We start from the raw sequence: 23,376 nt of genomic DNA, 5'->3' as shown, positions 1-23,376 counted from the left end.
TATGTATAAATAAGGCGATTTAGTGTGTTTAGTTGGATATGAAGATAGCGAGATAGATTTTGCTGCACATACGGCAGAGATGCACAAGCAAAGGACAAATCGAGTGTGGCGAACGGGGTGAATAAAGTGTACTCTGTATAAATATATGCCTCGAAACATCTGCTTCTCAACTCCCCTTTCATTTTTGATGTGGGACAGGCAGAGGAGAGCGGGAGAGAAAACACAAGGAGCCAGCTACCCAGAACATCAAAGCCCCTGCCCTCAACGTGCAGGCCCTCATTAGTTCAGCTAGCAGAACCAACGAGACTTGTGATTGTGTTTGCTGGGGTGCACGCTGGCAGACACTTCAGAGGAAAGGCTCCCTTAAGTCATAACTCCCCACCCTACCTCTCCTGCCACCACCCGGGCCCGCTTTAACCCCCCTGTAACCCTCTCCAAACTCCCCGCGCACACAAACTCCTGCATGCTCACCCCACCATCCACTCCACCCCGTAATCTGGTCTGCAGCTGCAAACATCTGCTCCCCTCTTTATTCCTCGCTGCCTCCACCGCTGAATTGATAAACACATCTATTACTGGACCACTGACTGGCACACAGCACGGAGGAGGAATGAGGCAAATGTTGGACTCACCTATGGCTGCAGGGCCGGTTTGAAGGAGTGCCGTTTGTTCACATTGGCTTCTTCTTTAGGCGACTTCTTTTTCTTTTTTTTTTAATGTCCTTTAATTTCAAAGTGCAGTGCAGTTTGCAAGTGTACAATGCAAAAGTGCATGACAGAAAACAAGAAAGAGAGAAGGCATTGACCCCAGGTTTGGTTTTATTTAACTTCATTCAGAACCTTTTTTTATTTTAAAGAGATGGCTACAGAAAAGAAGAAAAACATCTTATAACTATGAGGGAAGTGAGTCTGCAGTGGTTTGGACTCACATGCATGAAGCAATCTCATTAGATAGCATAGGTGCCAAAAAGCCATAGAAATATTTGACATTTTTAATAAATAAAATAATGCTCAAAGGTAAACCAACTGCAACATCGATTCAGTCTATGCTTTTGTCCCCTCCTGTCACCTCATTATCTGTGAAACACTGCCAGGAAGTATCACTTGGCATCCTGTTACAGTCAGCCATTTACTTATTCATTAAGATGATTCCTGTTTTAATTATTCAAGCGTGCTTGCCTGCAGGCTCTCGTTTAAAACTGGTTTGGGCCCTCTGAAATGTCATATGTGAGATAGTGGGAATAACGCTATCAAACTATTTATTATTCTTTGATGTTCCTCAAGAAAACAAGATAAGCCTCAAATAAGCTGTAAGGTGATGGTGCATACAGTAACTTTTCAGAGCTGGAGACAGCAGCTCCTGGCTTTTAACAAGTCGCCGGGCGATGAGAGATTGGCAATCCAAGTACCGCGAGAACGCGCAGTGTCACAGCTGCAGCTCATCGCGAGACTATCATCCAGTCCTTCGCCTGAATCCAGCTGGTACCCTTCCTGCCGTTGACGGGTAAGTGTGAACGAGATGCAAATGGTGAAATTGCTGAAAGAGGTATACGAGCGCTAAAAAGGTGGTTTCATTTATCACCGCTTGAGTTGCCTTTTAAATGCTGCGAGGGGGGAAATGAACGACCCTTAATGTACGACATGAGGCCGACTGGCGCGCTTGTCGTGACTGTAAGAGGGGGGATTATAGCACACAAATTGACCCGGAGATTTTATTTATGTTTTCAATTAAATACCGACGATGTTAGCTCACAGGATAGCAAGCAGATTATGTTCGGAAAGTGAATGTTATCGAGCCGAAAGAAACGTGATTTGGGTTCAAAATTCATCGCCTGCTTCGACTGCAGCATCCGCCGTCTTCGCCTCGCATTATGACAGATGTGTGTGGATGTGCGGCCACTGCAGCTGCAACGGGCTACGCTAGCACCTGCTGTCCGTGCGTTTGATAGAAATGAATGGAAACCTAGCTAGTCAGAGGAAAAGCGGCCAGTCATTAAAACACACAAGAGGGATACTTCACTGCCCCACAGAAGACTGCTAGTTTAAAATAACCCTCTAAAAACCAATGCGACCCGTGTAGTGTGTGTTAGCACAAGTTAACAGGCAAGGTTGGCCTGTAAAGGGCCCATTACCACTGAAGGGCCACCCTCCTCCCTCAGCTCTGTGAGCCTGACTGTGTGCAACCATAGACAGCCTTAGGTTATGTGTCATAATAACGTAATATGAAATGAGTGTTACCCTGGCATATCTTCAGTTGCCTAAAAAGAGCATAAAAAGGTGGTTACTCAGCACCACATGAAAGCTGAGCCACATAACAGAGATCCAGCATGGCTGCCTCCTTTCCCAGTGAGCTGTCACTGTAAAGGAGCAGCTTTCGAGTCAGGTCAGCTGCCTGCCGGGGTGTGAAGTATATGTTTCCTGGCTTTCCTCTGAGGGGGCACGGCTGCGAGCAGTAAGGGAGGTGCCAATGCTGAGATGTGTTTTTGAACAGCTACTGTCACACCACATGTTTCTTTGTGTGTGTGTGTGTGTGTGTGTGTGTGCGCGTGTGTGTGTGTGTGGTTTCGACTCTCTAAACGTGGTTCACGGTTTGTTTTGTCTGCTTGTTGCTATGTATAGCAACAAAGCAGCCCGTGTAACAGTTTTGTTGCAGTTGTGCCCCCACCTCCTCTCCTCCCGAGGCATCATGGGAAACATCTTTGGGAACCTGTTGAAGAGCCTGATAGGCAAGAAGGAGATGAGGATTCTCATGGTGGGGCTGGACGCTGCAGGGAAAACCACCATCCTGTACAAGTTGAAGCTGGGGGAGATCGTCACTACCATCCCCACAATTGGTGTGTGACTGTCTGCCTCTAAATAAAAAAAACAAAACATGTGTCTTAGAGATTATGTGACCCATTGTCTATTTGCTTGTTGTCTCCTCCACCCCAGGTTTCAATGTAGAGACAGTGGAATACAAGAACATCAGCTTCACTGTGTGGGACGTGGGTGGCCAGGACAAGATCCGTCCTCTTTGGAGACACTACTTCCAGAACACCCAGGGTGAGATGCATCAAAAGCATCTTAGGTGAAAGACCAGCCAGCATGGTTAGAGTTTTGTTTGTTTTTTTTAAAAAAGGCCTCTCCAGTCCTGCTGCGGATCCTGGAGCGCACGCTCGCCCCCAGCACCTGAGGACAAAATCTGACTAATCCTTCAGATGATGTAATTTGCATACAGGCTCCAGATGTTTCAAATGATCATCATCTTAGTCATGTTCAAATCCCGGACAACCATTAAACATGCTTTGACAATATGCTTTCCTAACAATGTGATGTGACCTGATTGTTTTTGTTCGGTTTCAACTTATTCCTGCAGGTTTGATCTTTGTGGTGGACAGCAATGACCGCGAGCGGGTCAACGAAGCTCGAGAGGAGCTGATGCGGATGCTGGCTGAAGACGAGCTGAGGGATGCTGTTCTTCTAGTCTTTGCCAACAAACAGGTATCCGCCACATTACGTTCCCCCCTGCTTTTACGCCTCTTGCCTCACCAACTTCCTGACGGACACTTTGTCCTCTGTGATTTTGTTCAGGACCTGCCCAACGCCATGAACGCCGCAGAGATCACAGACAAGCTGGGCCTGCACTCCTTACGTCACCGCAACTGGTACATTCAAGCCACCTGTGCCACCAGTGGGGACGGCCTGTACGAGGGTCTGGACTGGCTGGCCAATCAGCTGAAGAACAAAAAGTGAAGGGCCGGGTCAGTGAAGTGGGGAAGAGCCTGGGTGCCAGCTCCAGGTTGTGGTTATAGGGGTTCCATTGTGTTTACATAGAGAAGAAAAATGCTGAAAAGCTCCCAGGGGGTGACTCTCAGTGGCTTTCTCCCCTCCCCCCATCTCCCCCCCACCATCCACCCTCGAAATACTTCTTTATTTTTTTTCCGTTCTTTGATTAATTTGATTTGTTTGAATCTGTGGTGAGCATTTTTAATCATTTACAAGCAAATTTTATCTAAGTTATTTACAATCTATAAACAAATAAATATGTACTGTATGATATTACTGTAAAGGTATTTGAATTTGCTCTACTTTGCAGACCTCCACCAACATTTAATTAGCTCAGCAATTGTGATGGATCTCAAATCGTGACGGCAGAGCAGCCTTCCCTCAGAAACTACAGACCTGGTGTAAATTATAAAGAATGTCATAATATTATAGTGGGAGTACTATTACTATTATACTCGTACAGATAAATGTAATATAACTGTCCATACTGCAACCAAATTATGCTCTTCATAGATCAAAACTTTTAGCTATGATTTAGTTTTATTTATGTTGAATTAAACAAAACGTGTCTACTTTCTGGACAGTCGGAAACAATATATTTAATATCGATATTTATTGATTTTTTTGCTTCATATAGTTTCTTTTTCTTTATTCTAATGTGCATTTACTGCTAAAGGCAGCTAGTTAAAAACAGAAAAAGAAAAGAAACCCCAGTATCATTGTACATTACTGCTTCCCAATCTGCATGGAGATATCCCAGTACTGGCTTGTGGGCTTGTAACAGGCCGCTGCTGTAAATAAAGATTTGTTCTAGCTGAGTTGCCTGGCACAGACGGGGTTAAAACAGTTTGTCTGGCATCAGCGAGGTGTGATATCTAAAGTGATACAGATGACAAACAGGCACTCTGTACCAGCTCTGTGGCTCAGAAACAAAATGCTGCTATTGGCCTGCCCTGTGGAGAGTGATGCAACACAGCATGCGACTGGCAATATTAAGAGAGCTTACATAGTTTTGAATGTTTATTTTTGTTTTTTCGATCCGTTTGTGCAGCATCGCTTCTCATGCTGATTTATCCACCGTCAATCGGCATGACATCATGCGCGTCTCACTTTTTCATGTTGCACAAAATTACTCTAGACTCACTGTTATTGTATAGAAGGTGTTGTCTGTTTTTTTAATGGAGTGTTTCTTTATTTTGTTGAGTTATTTTTTCCTTAATTAGCTAATTAGATCAGACTGTTGCATTTTTTGTTTTGGGTTTATTTTGGGGAGTTTTTTTCACACACAAAAAAATAAAATAAGGAGAGAAGATGATAGTAATACTGCATCGTAAGGCATGTTAATACTGTACAAGATCTGTAATAAAAGCGAATTATAATAGCCTGTTTCCTCAGACTACATTTGTTAGTCTTAATCACTGCTGCTGGTTGGAACAATGCTGTACTAATAAATGTTATGGATTTAGTGTAAAGTTTACCGAACAACCTTCTAATATGCAAAAGCATGCTTTTCTATGTTGGCGCAACTGTATATATGTTGATGTAACCGGGAAAGTGGAACCGTGGTTTTCGAGGTGAAACCAAAAGCGCTGTTGATACACCTGTAGATAACGGGGTCAGCGTGTTGGCAGATAACTGACAGCAGCTTGTGTGTGCGTGTGTGACGTGCATTATATTCCGTTCGGTTTGGTGTGAAAATTGTTTTCGTGGCCTTATTTAGCCAGTGGTTTCATTTCTCTTTGATAACAGGTTTATATGTAAGAAATATCCAGCATTCAAGTATCTCACCTTTGATCTGTGACACCGATGCACTAGCAGTTCTGATGTGGCTAAACATCCCTCCCTCTTTCAACGACTATTTTCTGATTTTAACTTTCAAATAAAGAAAAATATTAAATGAGGCTGCACGACATTCCAGCTGGCGATTTGCTCTGAGAAAAAAACCGAGTATAATATGAAGAGGAGGAAATTTAAGACAGAAAAACCCAAGCAGGTGCAAAAGTGTTGAATGATTGAATTATTCCTGACACTGCATCAATCAATAAAGATACCAGAGTATACATTTGCTTTGCCTTGCTCATTTTTTTCCTTGCTATTGTTTATTGTCGCGCATGTCGGTCATGATTCGAAAACCGTATCACGGTTACGAGCGTGCTGCTTTTATCTTCTCTTGTCTGTGGCTCAAACTCAATTTCAAGTTGACAGTTCGCCCCAGAATCAAATGTGCGAGTCCGTATTTATCAATCATTGTTCTTGGATAAGTTGCCCAGTTTTGAAGATGTTTGTCTGCTTGAATAAAAGGAAGCTACAGAGTATACTTCTGGTGCTCAAAGCACCAAGACACTGCGTTTGATGTGGGTGGTGAGTGCAATGCGGTAGAACGAGGCAATTCTCACACAAACTCCTGTGTTTGATTTGGAGGTGATGTGTCCTTTTAAGAGCCCTGCTAGGTTTCTTGAAACAGTTTGATCCTCAATTTGTTGACAGAGACACTGCTTTTGTAGTTTTGCTTCTGTACAGTCATTTTTAACTCAAAGGACAAATTAAACATAATGTCTGAGGTCGATTCAAAGTTAGAATTTTTATTTTATAGTTTTTATTGTTATTTTTTAAAACACGAGGCTCTTAAGAGATGTCATTGCAAGTTAGGGAGACCACGTTAGGTTGAAAAAGCCAAATAAATAAAAGCGATAATAAAATAATTAGGAATGGCCGAAACAACATTCTTAAGAAGTATAAATGCAGTGATCAAGTCAGCAGCTCCCAACAGGCCTGAAAAACCAGAGAGGACAACTGGAGTACATGATGGCAGAATTATTTCTATGGTTAAGAAAAACAGCTTCACAGCATCTAACCAGATCAAGCCCACGCTATAGGAGCAGGCGTGTGTGCACGTCAGTCACATCTTGACTGTTGGATTTCAAATCTGTGGCGGTGTACAGAGGCAACGCTACAAAAACTCTTTGCACAACACATTATTGACCTAACCGTACTTCTCCTTCATTGATGAATCCATAATAAACAGTGAAATATTTTAAAACTCTAACTGTTGCCTCAACACATATATGTTCAATGGAAAGTCAATCGATTTCATGTGTGCTCCGGAGGTTTTAAGTTGCACATCTGGCCTCCAAACTGGTTGTGATGTCACAATATCCTCTTATGCCTACACATGTTGAACTTTGATTTAAGGTGAGCCTCATTTTCAGCAGATTAATGGGAAACAGCTTTGACGTCCCTGACGACGCATGTATCACCCTGAACAATGAAGGTCAAAACTCTAAATGTGAGTTAGACTCTTTTCTTTTTTTTACATGAAGTGGGAGCTGATCGAGAATAGTTTTAACTCAGTAAACTGTTTACCGTACCAGTCATCAGCTAAGACTAAAATCAGACTAACAGCACATATTACACAACTGTGGGATCTGGCTCTACACAGCCTTTCTTTTGTCCTTTATTAACTGCTATTATCAGGAGAAGTTTGGCACAATCAGGTAGTTTGCCTGTGGAATTGCTGCACTTCACAGAGAGTCATTTTGTCTGAGCCAATCAGAGGTCCATGTAGGGGAGAGTGCTGCTGTGTCTCCAAGGGTGTGACAGCAGTATGTGAGTCGGAGCTGCTCCCGGGGCCACCAGCCCCCTTGGCCCCCTGCAGGACCGCTACAATAGTGGCCCCAGGGCGGATGCCATAGCTGGGATTCCCACTCGTAACCGGGACACCTTCGCCCAGGGCACAGACACACTGGCAGCAGCCCCACAATCAATTCATCAATCTCTGAAGGGAGTGGCAACTGCAAAAGGCCACAGCAGGCACCCCTCACAGTTCCCCTTGGAAGGGACAGGGCCACCAGGGCTGACACAGAGACTGACACCATGGTGGCGTTGTGAAAGTGCCAAGCTCTGTAAATACTATAGGCAGCTATTTTTTCTTGACGGGGCAAACAGAGAAACTCTCATGTGAAAAATGAACACACACAAAAAAAAGTGCATCTGGTGACAATCTTACACTTTACACCGTTTTACTCGGCAACAGGAAAGTTTCACATTGCTGTTTATGAAACAAAACAACTGACTCAGTCTTCAAGATTTCTTCCAACAGTTTTTGGGCAATGGTGTTTTTTTCCCCCAAAGTTTTCCATTATTCAGTGACTGACTGGATTAAAGGCTCCTTATTTTATTAGAAGAAATTAGAGATTGGATCAAATGTCCAATAAACAGTGTGTAAAAATAGCCATCCATGTGCAAACGAGTCTATCCATCACAGGGCCCTGTAGCAGCTGTGAATTCGGATGCCCAAGTGTCAGACTCTGGCTCCTCCTGCTGGACAGAAAAAGAGGCTGGAGTGGGGCATTTGAGACTCCTGAGTCCAGGCAGATGAACAACAGAGACATTAATTACTGGACACATAAACCGAGCTGTGGTGTTATTTCTTGGCGTCTTTTACCATCAGGTTGTTGAGACGAACATTAAAATCCAAGTTCATCTCAATCTCACCATTCTTCCCATTTCCTGCACATGGATGCTTGCAAACAAACTGCGGATTGTTCGGCTCTCCCTCCCTGCCGCATTCAAAAATAAGATTAACAGTACATCTGTCAGAAGCGGTTAATGATTTCCATCCATTAGTGGCCCGTTTTCACCCGCAGCTCCGTGTTCAGGAATCTTGTCTGCTCCGAGGCCATTTTCTCAAATTAAGCATGTTCTTGTTTTGGGTTCAGAAGTCACTTGACTGTCTGACAATGTGGCCATTGTGGCAGGCTGCTCCACACGCATCAAAGAGGTGATTAACCAGTTGACAGGGCTGCGGGGACAATACTGCTCTTTACGGGGGAAACAGTGCGGCCACTCAGAGCGCTGGGCTCTTACTGGGTGGGGGACCGAAACGCTGCTTCCACTGCTGACAGCATGAAACAAAAATAACTGGTGTTCAAACTGCTGCACACGGCAAATATTCACATCCAAAATCAGCTATTTGCTGCACTGAACGACCTGTACTTGTCTGTCTCACTGGCTCGTATGTCATTCAGCTTTTTTGTTATTATAATGTTTTAGGTGGGGGTGTTTGTAACGTTTTAAGATTTCTGTCAGTGCTATTGAGTCTGTCGTTTCTCGAGGGCTTCATAAATTTAGCAGAATTCTTTGCTTTAGTGTAACAACCGAGGCTTCAGCTCGAAATGACGGACAAACCGCTGATTGGTCGGGATGTTGGCCAATCACACGTCCCCATCTGGGAGGGAAATTCCCTCATCACAATAAACTACAACTTGTTCACTGTTTTCAGTTTTGCAAGTAGTCTGAGGGATGTTTGCGCTCTTATTAGGTGGTTTGAAGGAGTTGCACTTGTCCTTCACTTTGACTTGATCTGATTTTCCCTTTAATAGACACTTTTTTTTACTTTTATACCCCCATTACTGTATATTCTTTAGTCGATTTTTTCCCCCTGAAATACATATTGGCTCTTCGGAGGACTACCTAAACCGCTTTGATATGCAGAGATCTCCGTGAACAGGCTGGACATCAGCATGGAGCAGTGGCGAGTCATTTTACTGGGAGTGATTTTGTCTTGGAGGCTTCGAACATCATCCCAAACGCATGAAGGTGAGGACGTGATTCTATATCTGAAATCCTTTCTTAGTTTGGATCTCGTGAAATTTAGACAATACCGAAATTACCAGACAAATTATAGCAATAGAATAGAATTAACTGTACTTAAAGATGTCTAGTATAAACTGATAAACCTCAGCCTCTCTTTGTTTGGTTCACAGCAGACCACTCTTTCTTAAAAGCTTTTTTATTGTTATGATCCAGGCCCTTGCAGTGCACTTTAAAAATCTGCAGAGAACAGCAAAGGTTCACTTTAAGAACTTCTATTTACCATTAACTGATTGTCACGCTGTCAGTAAATTCTTTCTGATAAAATTTAATGTGGTTTTCTGCAGTTACAACGACATTAATGTGCAATCTTTGCCAACATTCAGATCTCCCTTTGCGATAGCTGTCAGACAATCACACTGTTTTTCTTTCCTGTCAGGAGCTTTTGTTTACTTACTAATTTCCGATCACTGAGCCCTTTCATGAATGTGCTATGCTTCATATAAATACAAAATATTAACAAATAATTTAAGTACTAATGCCTGTTTTTGAGTTATCCCAAGTATGAGTTAAATATTATTGAGTCCTCCCAGATTAGCTGAATATTTCAGGGCCAGTGTTTGCTTAAAATTGCCATGTATGAATATAAGTGTGCATTAGGCAACAGTCCTTTGTCAGCATGTAACTTTCCATTGTTATTATGCAGCAGTCTTCAGGGTCCTATAGCTGTGTGTTATGTGTTCATAACGAAGACAAGAGATATGACTCGTGTTGAGCGAGTGCTGCAGGTGGCTAACATTTGCACATTAAAGGACCAGTTCCTCAGTTTTTTTGCTGGGCACTCAGAGATGGTGTGTATGTCACCTTCCGTTCACGATATTTCCCTTCCCTCTGCCAGAGAGTCCCGTTCACACACGGCCCATTGTCTTTTGGTATGATCTCAGCAATGCGCGGCTTGCAGACGCACATGCACACGCATACACAGAAGCACTGTCTGTCACTGCAGCACTCATCACTCACTGAGACACACTGTCCACATTTATAGCTTTACAACAACGAAGCACTTTATCTGAGGGAAAATTAAAAAAAGAAAAAGTCACTCTCTCTTCTGACCCCCCTGACCTCCTCTTCATCAGCCCCAGGCCTGGACTGCTCCATGTAAGCGGGTAACAGCCTGCCTGTTTCTCTCTGCTTCACATCAAAATCTGTAGCCAGCACAGGCATGAACACAGCACCAGGGAGAGTCACCAACCCTATAAATACCACAGACACAACACAGCCCACAGTACTCACTTTCCCAGTGTTATTTACGTTCATTTTCATCTTTATTCCCTGTCTGTGTTAGAAGTGTGTCCAGGGACGCAGAATGGACTCAGTTCCACAGGCTCTCAGGAGAACCAGTACAATCTGATTAGAAACCGGTATTATGGCTGTGAGATTGTAATGGGAAACCTGGAGATCACACAGATTGAGAGTAACTGGGACTTCTCCTTCCTCAAGGTAAATGTCATGTTTCCTTACTCTCCAGTCGTTACATTTGGAAAAAGCGTTAAAAAGTGGAGAGCATATTGGAGAAGTAGCCTCTTATATTAATGGTCTTCTTCACTCTAGAGAATCCGTGAGGTGACTGGCTATGTCCTTATTGCTATGAACCACTTTCAAGAGATTCCTCTGGGCCAACTGCGCGTCATCAGAGGAAACAGCCTGTATGAAAGACGTTTTGCTCTATCGATCTTCCTCAACTACCCCAAGGACGGCTCCAACGGCCTACAGCAGCTGGGACTCGCAAACCTGACGGGTTAGACGAACAACAGAAAAACAGATATTAGAGAAAGAAAACGTTCAATGTTTGTTCTGTAAAAGAAAATGCTTTCTGAAACCCAAGGCGTTTGTGACAGTGGGGAGTGGTGCATTACATAAAATGGAACAATTAAACTCAACATCTCAGGTCAAGCCTGGTCCTACTGGAAGTCCCTTCCATCACATACAGCTGTGGTCAGAAGTTTACATCCACTCAAGATAGGCATGAATGTCATGGGAACTGGTGCTGCATAAATAAAACTGAAATGAAATGACCTGAGAGATCATTCCTTTTACCTTGTTCCAAATTCTGCATCTTTTATTGGTTTTATTGTCTAATTCTTTCAAACTTTTTTAGTATTTTCTTGGAGGCTTAAAAAACCCCATGAAAAAAATTATCCTCATACTGTTTTTTAAAGTGTATATTTTGATTCGCCTCTGATCCTGATATATCTGCTGAACCGTTTTCTCTGTCTAGCTTGCGTTATGTTTCACTAATGTTTTCACAGAGATTCTGGAGGGAGGGGTGCAGATTATCAATAACAAATACCTGAGTTATGGTCCCTGGATCTTCTGGCAGGATATTGTCCGGGACAGCAGCGCTCCTATTGATATCAAATACAATGGAAAGAAAGGTCACTACTGGTCTGCTATACGTATTCCAATTCATCTCTAAATCATCTCTTTTTATAAGAAGCACTTATCTTTCTATGTCTCTCTTTTTTAGGCCCATGCCATAAATCTTGCGGAGATTATTGCTGGGGACCAAACGAAAAGCAATGCCAGATCTGTGAGCGCCCACGTTTTGTTTTTCCTTTGCCTCCTCTTCACTTCACCTCATTATATCTCTTCAAAGCTACACAGAAATACCCGGAGACAGACACGCACACAAAGATCCAACACGCATACACATTTATGTGACTTCTGATGAACTCGTCTCTCCTGTGTGTTTTAGTGACTAAGACGGTGTGCGCTCCACAGTGTAACAGCCGCTGCTTTGGCACAAGCCCGAGGGACTGCTGTCACATAGAGTGTGCAGCAGGATGTAAAGGCCCCCAAGATGTGGACTGTTTTGTAAGTGAATTATCTTTTTGTCTTTGGAGAGGTTTGCTGATGAAACAAGAAAATGGCTTTATTTTTATTTTATTTTTTGTTAATTGCATGGAGGATTTAAGTCTAAATTCCTGTGTCTCATGCTGGGAATATTTCCTTACTTCCTGGGCCCAATTCTAAATCTTGAACAGGTTTTCCAGAGTTTAAGGGAAACTAATCCTTTGTTTCCTTTGTTCTTCTGTGGTATGGATGCTCAGTCTGCCTTTAATTGTTGCCATGTGATGTAGCTTGTAAATACAATAGTTCATGCAAGCACATTCTTGTACTGGAGTTTATATTCATGCTTGTGGCTCGCACAACCTTACTTTGATGAAATTAGGTTTAACATCAAGTTAAATTTGGAAGTAGTTGCACATAATATAACAGCATGCCATAAAAAAATTATCCACAGTATTCAAAAACAAAATTCTTGACCTCTTGGTGACATTAGAAGAAAAGTAATTTATAACCAAAATCTGTATGATTCAGCCTCTGCGGGCCATGAATGTCTTTTGAATTGTGATGTACTTCAGCAGCTTCACCTTTGGGCTTTTAGTATTTCATTTTGATTCTCTTCTTTCTGTGTGTGTGTTCCTGTAAAGGCATGTCGTCATTTCAATGACTCCGGAGCCTGTGTGCCGCAGTGTCCCCGGGCTCTGATCTATAACAAGCAGACGTTTCAAATGGAAACCAACCCTAATGCCAAATACCAATACGGATCCATCTGTGTGTCTCAGTGCCCCAGTGAGTGGCCTGCATGTGTTTACAAGTCTAAAAGTTTTCTTGTTACTTTTTCTCTTTCAGTTCTAAGGTTTTAAGCTTCAGGTTGTAATGATAAAAATCATCTGGTCCATGACAGGCTAACAACAACCTCACATTAACAACAACACATGACATATTACACTGTGCCAAAATGCACAAGCAGCATGTGAAAAATAAAGTGCACTCTTTCTGTTTCCAAAAGGATAAAGAGAAAAAAGATTAAGGAAGGATTAATTAATTCACTGCCATTAATTAGTCATTAGCAAGCATGACCACATTTATGAAAACTAGGCCACTTGTAAGGCCACTTCCAAACAAGTCAATCATTCTACGACGAGAAAGATTATTCACAAGTGGAAAACTTTCAGCTCCCCGGGAGTTTGGCGACCTTTTCATATACTACACACTGAGCCTGTTCATGAAGCTGCAGTCAGCACTGATATATAGTATCAGATCTAACATAATGCTAGTTAATGTTAAAGGGTAAGACAGAAAATGTAACAAAGCCAAAAACTAAACACAACATGGGACAGGTACAGCAACTCTAACCAGGAAACAGAGGTTTTCAGGTGTTGTGTTGGATCTGGTGTGTTCATGTGTGTCCCATATTGTCAGGGAGGAGTCCAGGGTGGATAGGAGACATAGAGAATAGAGCAAAGCTGGTAAAAGCTGGTGGTAGGCTTTAAGAATGTTAGAGTCGTATCGTGAATCGTTTTATTTTATTTGCTCCTCTGCATGTGTATAATAAAACATATTCCCTGTGTTTTTCTTTTCTTCCTCCTCCTCACAGCTCATTTTGTGGTGGATGGTAGCTCCTGCGTGAGCGCCTGTCCGTCAGACAAGATGGAGGTGGAGAAAGAAGGCCAGAGGAAGTGTGAGCTCTGCAGCGGACTTTGCCCAAAAGGTTGAAATGAATACAAATGCGATTTTTCACTTCTTCCACCAAGATTATATCTCAGTAGTCAGATGTGATTGTTTCTGGTCATCCCTTTAGTGTGTGAAGGCACTGGTGCTGAAGACAGGCAGACTGTGGACTCGAGCAACATCAACAGCTTCATCAACTGCACCAAGATTCAGGGCAGCCTTCACTTCCTGGTCACGGGGATTATGGGGTAACTGTCAGTATGTATGAGTAAAGCGTCTCAGGGTATGGTGCCGTACACTTGGTATGTTTATAGTATTTTTCTGTCTTTTATCTTCACAGAGATGATTTTAGAAACATCCCACCACTGGATGCCAAAAAGCTGGAAGTGTTCCGCACAGTCAGGGAAATAACAGGTGTGCTTACGTGTTAACAGTTGACCGCTTTTTATATTAAATTTCACAATCAAGTATGCATGTTTCCTGCCTGGACCTGTAGTGCTATTCATCCATGTTTGGTGTGAGCTGCCTTTGGAAATACTGGTTGCAAAGATGTCTCCTTTCTCTCGATTATCAAAGCATAATCATGTTTGATTTGGGGTAAACTATCCATTTAAACTTCTGTGAGGTGACAGTCACAATTAACATTAAACTGCTTGCTTTTCTTGTCACATATGAGGCTGTCTTCTATCCCTTGATAACGCACACAAAGGTTGTATCCATCAAATGATATATGCTCTCCTTTGGGGGAAAACAAATATCCAAATTATCTGCGATGTGTTATGCACAGTGTCATTTTCTATCATCCTTAATATAATCACTGTGTTTTATTCTCAGACTTTTTAAACGTCCAGTCCTGGCCCAAAGAGCTGAAAGACCTGTCTGTTTTTTCGAGCCTCACTACCATTCAAGGGAGGACGCTCTACAAGTAAGACTAGACTGCAGATTATACCGTGCACGTGTCAGTGAGAGGCCAGAGCAGGATGCTTTTATCGCAACAGCTGATGGATTCAAATGTGTGATTTGGCGTTATGGGCTGGGTCATTTGACCGAGCATTTTGAGTTTCATGCCCTTTTGTATTATGATGTTCCTGTTTGTAAAATTTAAGCTTTAGTCAGTTCTGTTGATATTGAGTTCTAATTCAGAATCAGAATCAGAATACTTTATTAATCCCGAAGGAAATTAGGGATTAAATTAGGGACTAAATAGGGAATTAGAAATTCCCTATTTAGCTCTCCTCTGTCTAGGTTCTTCCCATGTCTGTGTCTTCCCCACTATGTTGGCTTTGGTGTCCTGTCTTCAGTGTGTGAGTCTGTCCAGTCCCCTGTGTTTAAGTCTCCCTCACCCTTTATATGTTTCATTGATGTCTTTGTCTCCCGTCATCTCCCCCATTTGTCATGTATACTCTCCTTGTGTCTCTCTCCTCTGTGTCCCTCTCTGTGTGTCTGTGTTAATGTGCATGTGTCCCTCACCTGTTTACGTGTCCTCCCCATGTTCTGCTTCATGTCTCCCCTGTCTGTCATGTGTATCCATGTATGTTTCTGCAGCCAGTGGTGTCTAGTTTCCTCTTTCTCGTGTCCACTATGGTTATGTTTTCCTCTCTCTCGCTGTCTGGTGTCAAGCTTGGGTGTTCCAGTTAACGTCTCCAAGTTTCCTGTTTTATTTTGAAAGTCTTGTGTTCCATGTTCAGTGTGTTTAGTTTTGCTTCACCTGTGGCATCATGCTCATTTGTATCAGCTGCGTTTCCATTTCCCTCATCATCCTCGTGTGTATTTCTGTGCTCTGCTGTCATTCATTCTTTGTCAGGTTGCCTGTTATGTTGTGCCCCGGATAATCTTAGCTTTCTAAAACAGAGTTTGACTAAGAATTATAAAATTGACTTTTTATTAAGTATGACCCAAAATGAGGGACTAACTATGTTTGTGTGTAAGGGAAATATATTACTCTTAAACCATGCAGGCATTCGTCTTACTCAGACTAATATCTATTTATAGGACTGTCTGTTGAATTACTCATTTATTTATAAGGCTCCAGATCACAACACCAATTGCCTCAAGGCACTTTATATTGTAAGGTAAAGACTACAAACAAAGAAAGCCTCAGCTACCAGATGAACCCTGTGAGTAAGCACTTGGCAACAGTGGGAAGGAAAAACTCCTTTTTAAGGGGAAGAAACCTTCAACAGGTTCATTGTGAGACTGAATGCATTACCTAACTATTTGGAACTACAACATAATCTGTTACAGACAATCTGATGTTTTTCCATTTGAATCATCCTTTTCTCCCCTCTTCATCCTCCAACCCTCCAACGAAAGCCATTTTTCTCTGACGGTCATGCGCGTCCCCACTCTTACCTCACTGGGTCTGCGCTCTCTGAAAGAAATCAGTGACGGCAGCATGTACATCAGTCTGAACAGCAATCTCTGCTACCACCACACTGTAAACTGGACGAAGCTGTTCAGGGGCCGCCGAGTTCGAGGCAACAACCTCAGCAACAACAAGCCATTGGCAGAGTGTGGTGAGCTGATGGACTAACAGATAACCTTCACTATATTCTAAATGTTATATTTTGAGCATATTAAACTCAGAATTCACTATTGTGTTGTATGTTGTAAGCAAGTAATCAGTGCTGTTCTTACACAGTTTTGTGATGTAGTTGCAGAAGGCCACGTGTGTGATCCGCTATGTTCAGATGCAGGATGCTGGGGCCCAGGGCCTGAACAGTGTCTTTCCTGTAGGAACTACAGTCGAGACGGCACATGTGTGCACAGCTGTAATTTTTACAACGGGTCAGTGGTTGTGAGTTTACATTCTCGTGATTCATGTGTGTATGTTGAACGTATATGTAATATTTTGTTTGGCTTCTTGGATAATATTCCTGCAGGGCACCAAGGGAATTTGCAGGTCCTGATGGCGAGTGTACCGCCTGTCACCCAGAATGCAAGACTCAGAGTGGGAAAGTCACCTGCACTGGACTGGTAATCACTAGCTTTGATAATCCAGTGACACTGTAGCCCAGTAGTTTATATTTATGATTATTTACATAAAATAGATAAGCAGTAAATTTGTTAAAATCAAGATGAAACAAGAAAGGTACTTAGAGACTCTCTACTTCCACTCTACACATTACCAGTGTCAGGTTGGTTGGTTTATACCAAATTCAAATCCTACCATCCGGATGTCGTAGCAGAGATCAGCACTCATTAGACCAGGCAATCTTCTTTTGAATCTTCTATTGTCCAATTTTGATGACAATTGCAGCCTCGGTTTCTTGTTCTCAGCTGACAGGAGTGGCACCTGGTGCGGTCTTCTGCTGCTGTAGTGCATTCAGGAATGCTCTTCTGCATACTTCTAAACAAACATGTGATTATTGTATTTTTTTTTCTTTATTTTCGTATACATTGTATTCTTATAGGGCTTTGTGATACCTCGTATATTGGTGGCATCACTGTTGTGGTTCATTTCTGGTTCATTGTCACTCTAGCAGAGTTTATCTCACATAGTCTCTATTTATGATCCTCCTTTCTCTCTCTCATTGGTAGGGTTCAGATGACTGCGTGGCTTGTGCCAGTTTTCAAGATGGTCCTTTCTGCATGTCCTCTTGTCCCACTGGGATAAATGATGGACAGAAGGGACTCATTTTCAAATACCCCGACAGGAAGGGTCATTGTCAACCGTGTCACCACAACTGCACACAGGGGTGAGACTGGACTTAAAAAAGTCTATATGCCCACGTTTCCCCAAAGTGAAGTGTCCCAATTAGGTTGTTGAATCTCTGCATAATAAAGAAAACTTTGTCTTTCATTTTTCAGATGCATTGGCCCAGGATTAATGGACTGTTTAGAGACAGCCAGACTGGCAGTTAGTAGGTTAGTGTTTCCTCCTGCTGGTGAACATAAGTACACTGCAATTTGTATTGCAGTGTACTGCAAATCTAAATCACAAATCATTCCACTGTTATAACAAAAAAAATATTTGAACTCGAAAACTTTATTTCTAAAAGGGTAATTTTCAGTTTCCCCAAACGTAAGCTGGGTTATCATGACATAAAATCTTTTCTTTTTAGCTGATGTGCTCACTCTGTTATTTCTCTCTCTGCAGTGGTCAGATCACAGGCATAGCCTTGGGTGTCCCAGCTGGCTTAATCTTCTGCCTGGTGTTATTTTTCCTGGGCATGCTTTACCACAGAGGACTTGCCATCCGTCGCAAGAGGGCTATGAGGAGGTACCTGGAGAGCGGAGAGGTGAGACTTTACAAAACACCCAACTATATCTTCTGGACTGATTTAACTGCATTTGCTATGATGATGAAAATCCCCTTGGAATAACTGGTCTGTTTGTAGCAGAGCTTTGAGCTGCTGGATCCTGGAGAGAAAGGCACCAAGGTTCATGCCCGCCTTCTGAGGCCCTCAGAGCTGAAAAAAGTCAAAGCCCTTGGCGTGGGTGTTTTTGGCACCGTGCACAAGGTACTAATTGGCCTGGATTTGTTAGACTTTCACTGATTATCCACAGATTTGTGTGCAGCTCTACATTTAATTTGTTTTTAAGGGCTTTTGGACTCCAGAAGGAGAGACGGTAAAAATACCCGTGGCCATTAAGACAATCCAGGATAGCTCAGGCCGACAGACTTTCACTGAGATTACTGATGTGAGTCTCCTCTGAAATAAGGTTTAACATCACACACAGAAGTTAATGTAAAGATTGAATGCCTGTCTTTTATCATATGCCAAAAGATGCCCAGTAATCACATTATCATTGCATTGTTTGTTGTGTAGCATATGCTCTCCATGGGCAGCTTGGACCACCCTTACATCGTTAGGCTGCTGGGCATCTGCCCAGGTGCCAGTCTGCAACTGGTGACCCAGCTCAGTTCACAAGGTTCGCTGCTGGAGCACATCAGGCAAAAGAAGAACAGCCTGGATCCCCAGCTCCTGCTCAACTGGTGTGTGCAGATTGCAAAGGTGAGGACAGTTTTTTTTAATTAGCTTTTCCATGCAAATATATTAATAATCTGTGACTACAAGGACTACACATCTGTTTCTCAGGGCATGTACTATCTGGAAGAGCACTGCATGGTCCACAGGAATCTGGCTGCACGCAACATCTTACTGAAAAATGACTATCAGGTCCAGATCTCCGACTACGGCGTAGCAGACCTCCTTTACCCTGATGACAAGAAATACGTCTACACAGACACAAAGGTTGTTGTGAGTCATTGAGCTTGCGATACACACTGAATTGTTAAACAGCTTTTATTGTCTCTTCCAGTAATGCAATCAAACACAAACCAATTTGAGTGTCTGCATTTTTTTCTGTTTATTCAGACGCCAATAAAATGGATGGCACTCGAAAGCATCTTGTTTCGAAGATATACTCATCAGAGTGACGTCTGGAGTTATGGTAAGAGGATGTCAGTGTGTGTGTGTGTGTGTGTGTGTCTGTTTGTGGTGTATGCACTAATAAATTAACCTTCCTCTTGAAACGTCGCTGTCTGTGAATTTTGGCGTGGAGCATTTAAATTGTCCTCTTTTCCTGGACAGGGGTGACAGTGTGGGAGATGATGTCATTTGGGGCAGAGCCATATGCATCCGTGTCACCTCAGGAAGTGCCGGGTCTGCTGGAGAAGGGCGAACGTCTGTCACAGCCCCACATCTGCACTATAGACGTGTACATGGTCATGGTGAAATGTTAGTCAAAACATTAGCCTCTCTCTCTCTCTCACATACTCGCACACACATATATCTCAGGAAGTAGAGCAGACTATTTCAGTCTCCATGTCGAAGTATCCCAGCGCAAGATAGTGAACCCTGAATTACCCATGATGCAACTGAAGTGTAAGAGTGTGCAGGGATGTTAAACAAGGTGCTTAGATATAAAAAATAATAATAAGAGTGCTTGTATGAATGTGTGTGATTGGCTTGTAGTAAAAAGTGTTTTGAGTAATCAAGTTAAGTGATTAAAGTAGAAGAGAACTATATTTACCATTTATTCAGGTATTATTCACAAATACATTCTGATACATGATAAAAATTGGTGTTTTTCTTGTTATGTTTAGGCTGGATGATTGATGAAAACATAAGGCCCACCTTCAAAGAACTGGCCAGTGACTTCACTCGCATGGCGAGGGACCCACCGAGATACCTTGTCATCAAGGTGAGACTATGATGGCTACTCATTTTACAACTTTTAGTTCTGAAATATAGTCTTTAATCTTAGTGCCTGTTATTCCTGATTACCCTGCAGCTGGAAGGAGAAGAACCTGTCCCAGATGCAACCCATCGAAGGGAGTCAGAGCGAGGACTTCTGGATCCAGGTTTAGAAGACCAAGATGAGGAGGGACTGGAGGAAGGTTTGGCTACACCTCCTCTTCAGAACTCGCCGTCGTGGAGTGTTTCTCGTTCTCGGATTAATTCATGCAGGGTAAAGAAGGACATCCTGGATTTCTGCACTGTTGTTACAGGATAATTGCAGAATCAGCACACCAATTTTTTTTTTGCAGAGTGGCTCATATCAGCCTGGAAATATAGGATACCTGCCAATGACCACGAGCCCAGCAGACAGCTTCCGCCAGGTTTTTACAAAAACAAACTTTCACACGAATAAATGCAAAGACACATTCCTGATTTCTGATTTGCTCAAAGTTGATATGATTAGCTTCATTTCCAAAGAACTTCACTTTGAATGAGTATGTTACTGGTGTCACGGCCAGCAGGTCAACAAGATATACCTACCTACCTGCACTCCTACATACCTTCATACCTCTCTCCCTCCTCAGGAAGTAACAAACTATCCATCCCTCTTTGCTTTTCTGTCCCAGCTGTGGTTTCACAGGTCTCGTCTGAGCTCAGTCCGGACTCTGCCTGAGAGGTTAGAGGTCAGGGGGAGTGGCAGAGAGGCAGAGGTGCATGAAGAAGGCTTACGGACGGCGAGTCTTCACAGGGCCAGGATTGGCTCAGAGAGGAGTAATCGTCGTGTACCGATCAGCCAACAGAGAAAACTTTCAACAGCCTCCAGTCCACCCTCGTACAAGGTGTGGACGGCAGAGGAAGAGGAGGAGGTGGACAGCTATGGCTATGTCCTACCTGGCTCACCTAGTACACCAGAAAGAGGTAAATTATGAGCAGTAAAATAGGAACAGTGCCTTGTTGTTTTGTTACATTTTGGTTCAAATAGTTAAATCATGTATTTAACCAAAGCGTCTTTCCTAATCTTCTTCCTTCTTTGCACCCTATCACAGTTCAAATCTCCAGAATTTCTCATTCTGGCCAAAGAAACTCAAGGCCTCTTTTCATGGTGATAAATCCCACCCAGGAATATGAAATCATGAACACAGAGGAGAACACTCCTCCTCGTTTGGCCAGCAGCGTTTCAAGACAGGAAGACGACCCCACTGTGGGGATTTGCTGCAAAACCCCACCCTTACCCTCCCCAACATTCATGGCTCTGTTACCCATAGAGGACATAGCACACGAAGAAACTCTGCCACCAGACTCAGCTGTAAGGAGGAATCCACTTCATGAGGCTTGTGAAGGAACTGCAGAAGAGCGAATAAACTCTGCAGAGAAACAGCCGCTCACTAGTGACTTCACTAGTGATATCAGAGCTGTGGATGACCCAGGAGAGCCAGCCCAAGGGAATGGCAGGTATGAGTACATGGACATCAGGCACTCTGACTCTACAGAACGAGATGAATCATCACAAGAGAGACGTGGGAGTCAAACATCTGCAAAGAGTGCAGCAGAAGAACAGGAAATACACCAAACAGTGGAGGTGTTGAAAAAGGAGCACAAAGAGGAAGAGGAAAAGGAGGAAACCCAGAACACAAACAACAAAGCCACTCTAAGCAGTACGGCCATGCCCAGGCCAGATGTGCTGAAAGGTGGAGGAGAAAAGATGGAGGAGTATGAGGAGATGAACAGATTTGGGGTGGTGCCCAGCAGATGTAAGGAAACAGAATACCAGAACCTCCCAGTAAAGGGGAGGGTTATTTGTGAGGAGATGGGCAGTGGCAGGTGTACAGAGATTGGGGAATACATCAAGGTGTGCGCTGGTGTGGGGGAACCTGCAAGCAACACATCATTCGACAACCCAGACTACTGGCACAGCAGGCTGTTCCTCAAACCAGATGCTGTGCGCACCTAATAATGCGGCCAGGGACAGAGTCACAGAAACTGCTGCAGTTGCTGTCATAAATGTGGGCTGTTTCATATTCATGTTCACCTTTTTTTTTCAATTTTTTATGGGTTCTTTTCAGGAAGAAGAAGAATATTTAAAATATTTTTGATTCTTACTTCTTTATTCGGTGAATAATAATTCATGAAAACCAACTGTGAGATGGTACAAAGCCAACAAACTGGAGGGTGTCCTCAAACATGTATTAAGTGACCTTCGTATCACAGTGAATGCAGTAACATGAGATGATTCCCTACGGTACTCCTTATAGTAACATGAATTATTATATAAATTCAAGTGACTAGTTTGCAGCTATCCTACCATTTGTCATCTATATGTGAACAGAAGCATTTTTTTACATTATGTTGACATTTTTATAATAAAACAATAAAACGTTGTTTTTGTGGTTGTTTTATTTTTTTATTTATTTTATTGCTCAGTCATTCAATAAAATGACAGAGTTAAAGAGACTGTACTCTATAGATTTACCGGGGACACGTAAGAAAACGTAAAAGGCAAGAGACGGCACTGGTGACGCGCTCGCGCTACTTTTATTTCAGATGCAGATCAGAGATGACGGAAGTGAGAGTCAACGGTCACATTTTTCCGCTTTTGTTCAAGTAGCGAGAGAAACCGTGAAACTAATGGGCATATTTCATTTCCACCGTATTTTTCAGAGCCTGCTTTTCTTGAAATAAAAAATGTAAATCTTAACTTTATTCCTCAGATAAACTTTTTTCTTAATGTGTATTCGTGTGTGTAGATAGATAGATAGATAGATAGATAGATAGATAGATAGATAGATAGATAGATAGATAGATAGATAGATAGATAGATAGATAGATAGATAGATAGATAGATAGATAGATACTAAAGGCAGCCAACATCCAAAGAAGAGCTTTGAATATCCTTCAAGAACCCTGAAAAATTATTTCTGAAGACTATTTAAAGAAATTATATGAAGAGAGTTCAAGCTGTGTTGAAGAATAACAGTGGTCATACCAAATGTTTACTTTCAAGCGCTGAAAGTTCTGTATATTATTCTGTATATTAATAAGAATAGACATCTGACTATTTTACAGAATAGACAATATAAACATATTTCAAATTAAAGGAATTTGAAATGTACATTGTTCCTTGGTTTAGTGTCTGGAAGAGAGTCCTGTCTCAGTCAATTATAGAGGATGTGAGAGGGCGGGTGTGTGTGTTTAGGGCACGGATGGCTTGGGGATAGAAGCTCCTCTCGAGTCTCTCTGTCCTTGCCCGGATGATGCGGAACCTTCTACCAGATTGCAGAAGTTGGAACAGTTTGTTGCCAGGATGGGACGGGTCC

General features: G+C 42.6%; 2 protein-coding genes across 6 annotated transcripts; both read left to right on the top strand.

Moving 5' to 3' along the window:
* Positions 1–1,384: 1,384 nt before the first annotated feature.
* arf3a (ADP-ribosylation factor 3a) lies at positions 1,385–5,826 on the top strand (the record flags this gene model as incomplete). 3 transcript variants are annotated; one of them, XM_082517725.1, is made up of 5 exons in its annotated part: positions 1,385–1,503; positions 2,619–2,833; positions 2,931–3,041; positions 3,355–3,479; positions 3,570–5,826. In XM_082517725.1, 5 exons carry the CDS (start codon positions 1,385–1,387, stop codon positions 3,729–3,731), a joined length of 732 nt encoding a protein of 243 aa, XP_082373851.1. In that variant the 3' UTR covers positions 3,732–5,826. The 3 variants fall into 3 exon arrangements, with proteins under 3 accessions (XP_082373851.1, XP_082373852.1, XP_082373850.1); XM_082517726.1 differs by having other exon boundaries at positions 1,452–1,503; positions 2,642–2,833; XM_082517724.1 differs by lacking the exon at positions 1,385–1,503 and having other exon boundaries at positions 1,510–2,833.
* Positions 5,827–9,036: 3,210 nt separating this feature from the next.
* erbb3b (erb-b2 receptor tyrosine kinase 3b) lies at positions 9,037–22,440 on the top strand. Of its 3 annotated transcripts, none has more exons than XM_082519103.1 (28): positions 9,037–9,362; positions 10,702–10,856; positions 10,968–11,154; positions 11,666–11,791; positions 11,884–11,946; positions 12,112–12,230; positions 12,851–12,992; positions 13,801–13,914; positions 14,005–14,122; positions 14,215–14,288; positions 14,709–14,799; positions 16,188–16,390; positions 16,535–16,661; positions 16,757–16,850; positions 17,415–17,572; positions 17,685–17,741; positions 17,974–18,115; positions 18,215–18,337; positions 18,420–18,518; positions 18,647–18,832; positions 18,917–19,072; positions 19,196–19,271; positions 19,412–19,558; positions 19,927–20,024; positions 20,115–20,291; positions 20,371–20,442; positions 20,689–20,980; positions 21,109–22,440. In XM_082519103.1, the coding sequence occupies exons 1-28, from the start codon at positions 9,287–9,289 to the stop codon at positions 22,011–22,013; spliced, it is 4,377 nt and encodes a 1,458-aa protein (XP_082375229.1). In that variant the 5' UTR covers positions 9,037–9,286; the 3' UTR covers positions 22,014–22,440. The 3 variants fall into 3 exon arrangements, with proteins under 3 accessions (XP_082375229.1, XP_082375228.1, XP_082375227.1); XM_082519102.1 differs by having other exon boundaries at positions 16,529–16,661; positions 18,218–18,337; XM_082519101.1 differs by having other exon boundaries at positions 16,529–16,661.
* Positions 22,441–23,376: the final 936 nt, after the last annotated feature.

This window comes from Aulonocara stuartgranti (genome assembly GCF_965226115.1).
Source record: "Aulonocara stuartgranti genome assembly, chromosome: 20".
Classification (NCBI taxonomy): Eukaryota; Metazoa; Chordata; class Actinopteri; order Cichliformes; family Cichlidae; genus Aulonocara; species Aulonocara stuartgranti.
Note: the sequence above shows the minus strand (reverse complement) of the source record. Positions and strands in the feature narration are given on the sequence as shown.

Bases quoted from the DNA above. Each gene is read 5' to 3' on its own strand.
- erbb3b (XM_082519101.1), top strand. From the start codon at position 9,287: ATGGAGCAGTGGCGAGTCATTTTACTGGGAGTGATTTTGTCTTGGAGG. The intron at 14,800-16,187 runs GTAAGACTAGAC...CTCCAACGAAAG, and splicing joins CAAGGGAGGACGCTCTACAA to CCATTTTTCTCTGACGGTCA. The intron at 16,662-16,756 runs GTCAGTGGTTGT...ATATTCCTGCAG, and splicing joins AGCTGTAATTTTTACAACGG to GGCACCAAGGGAATTTGCAG.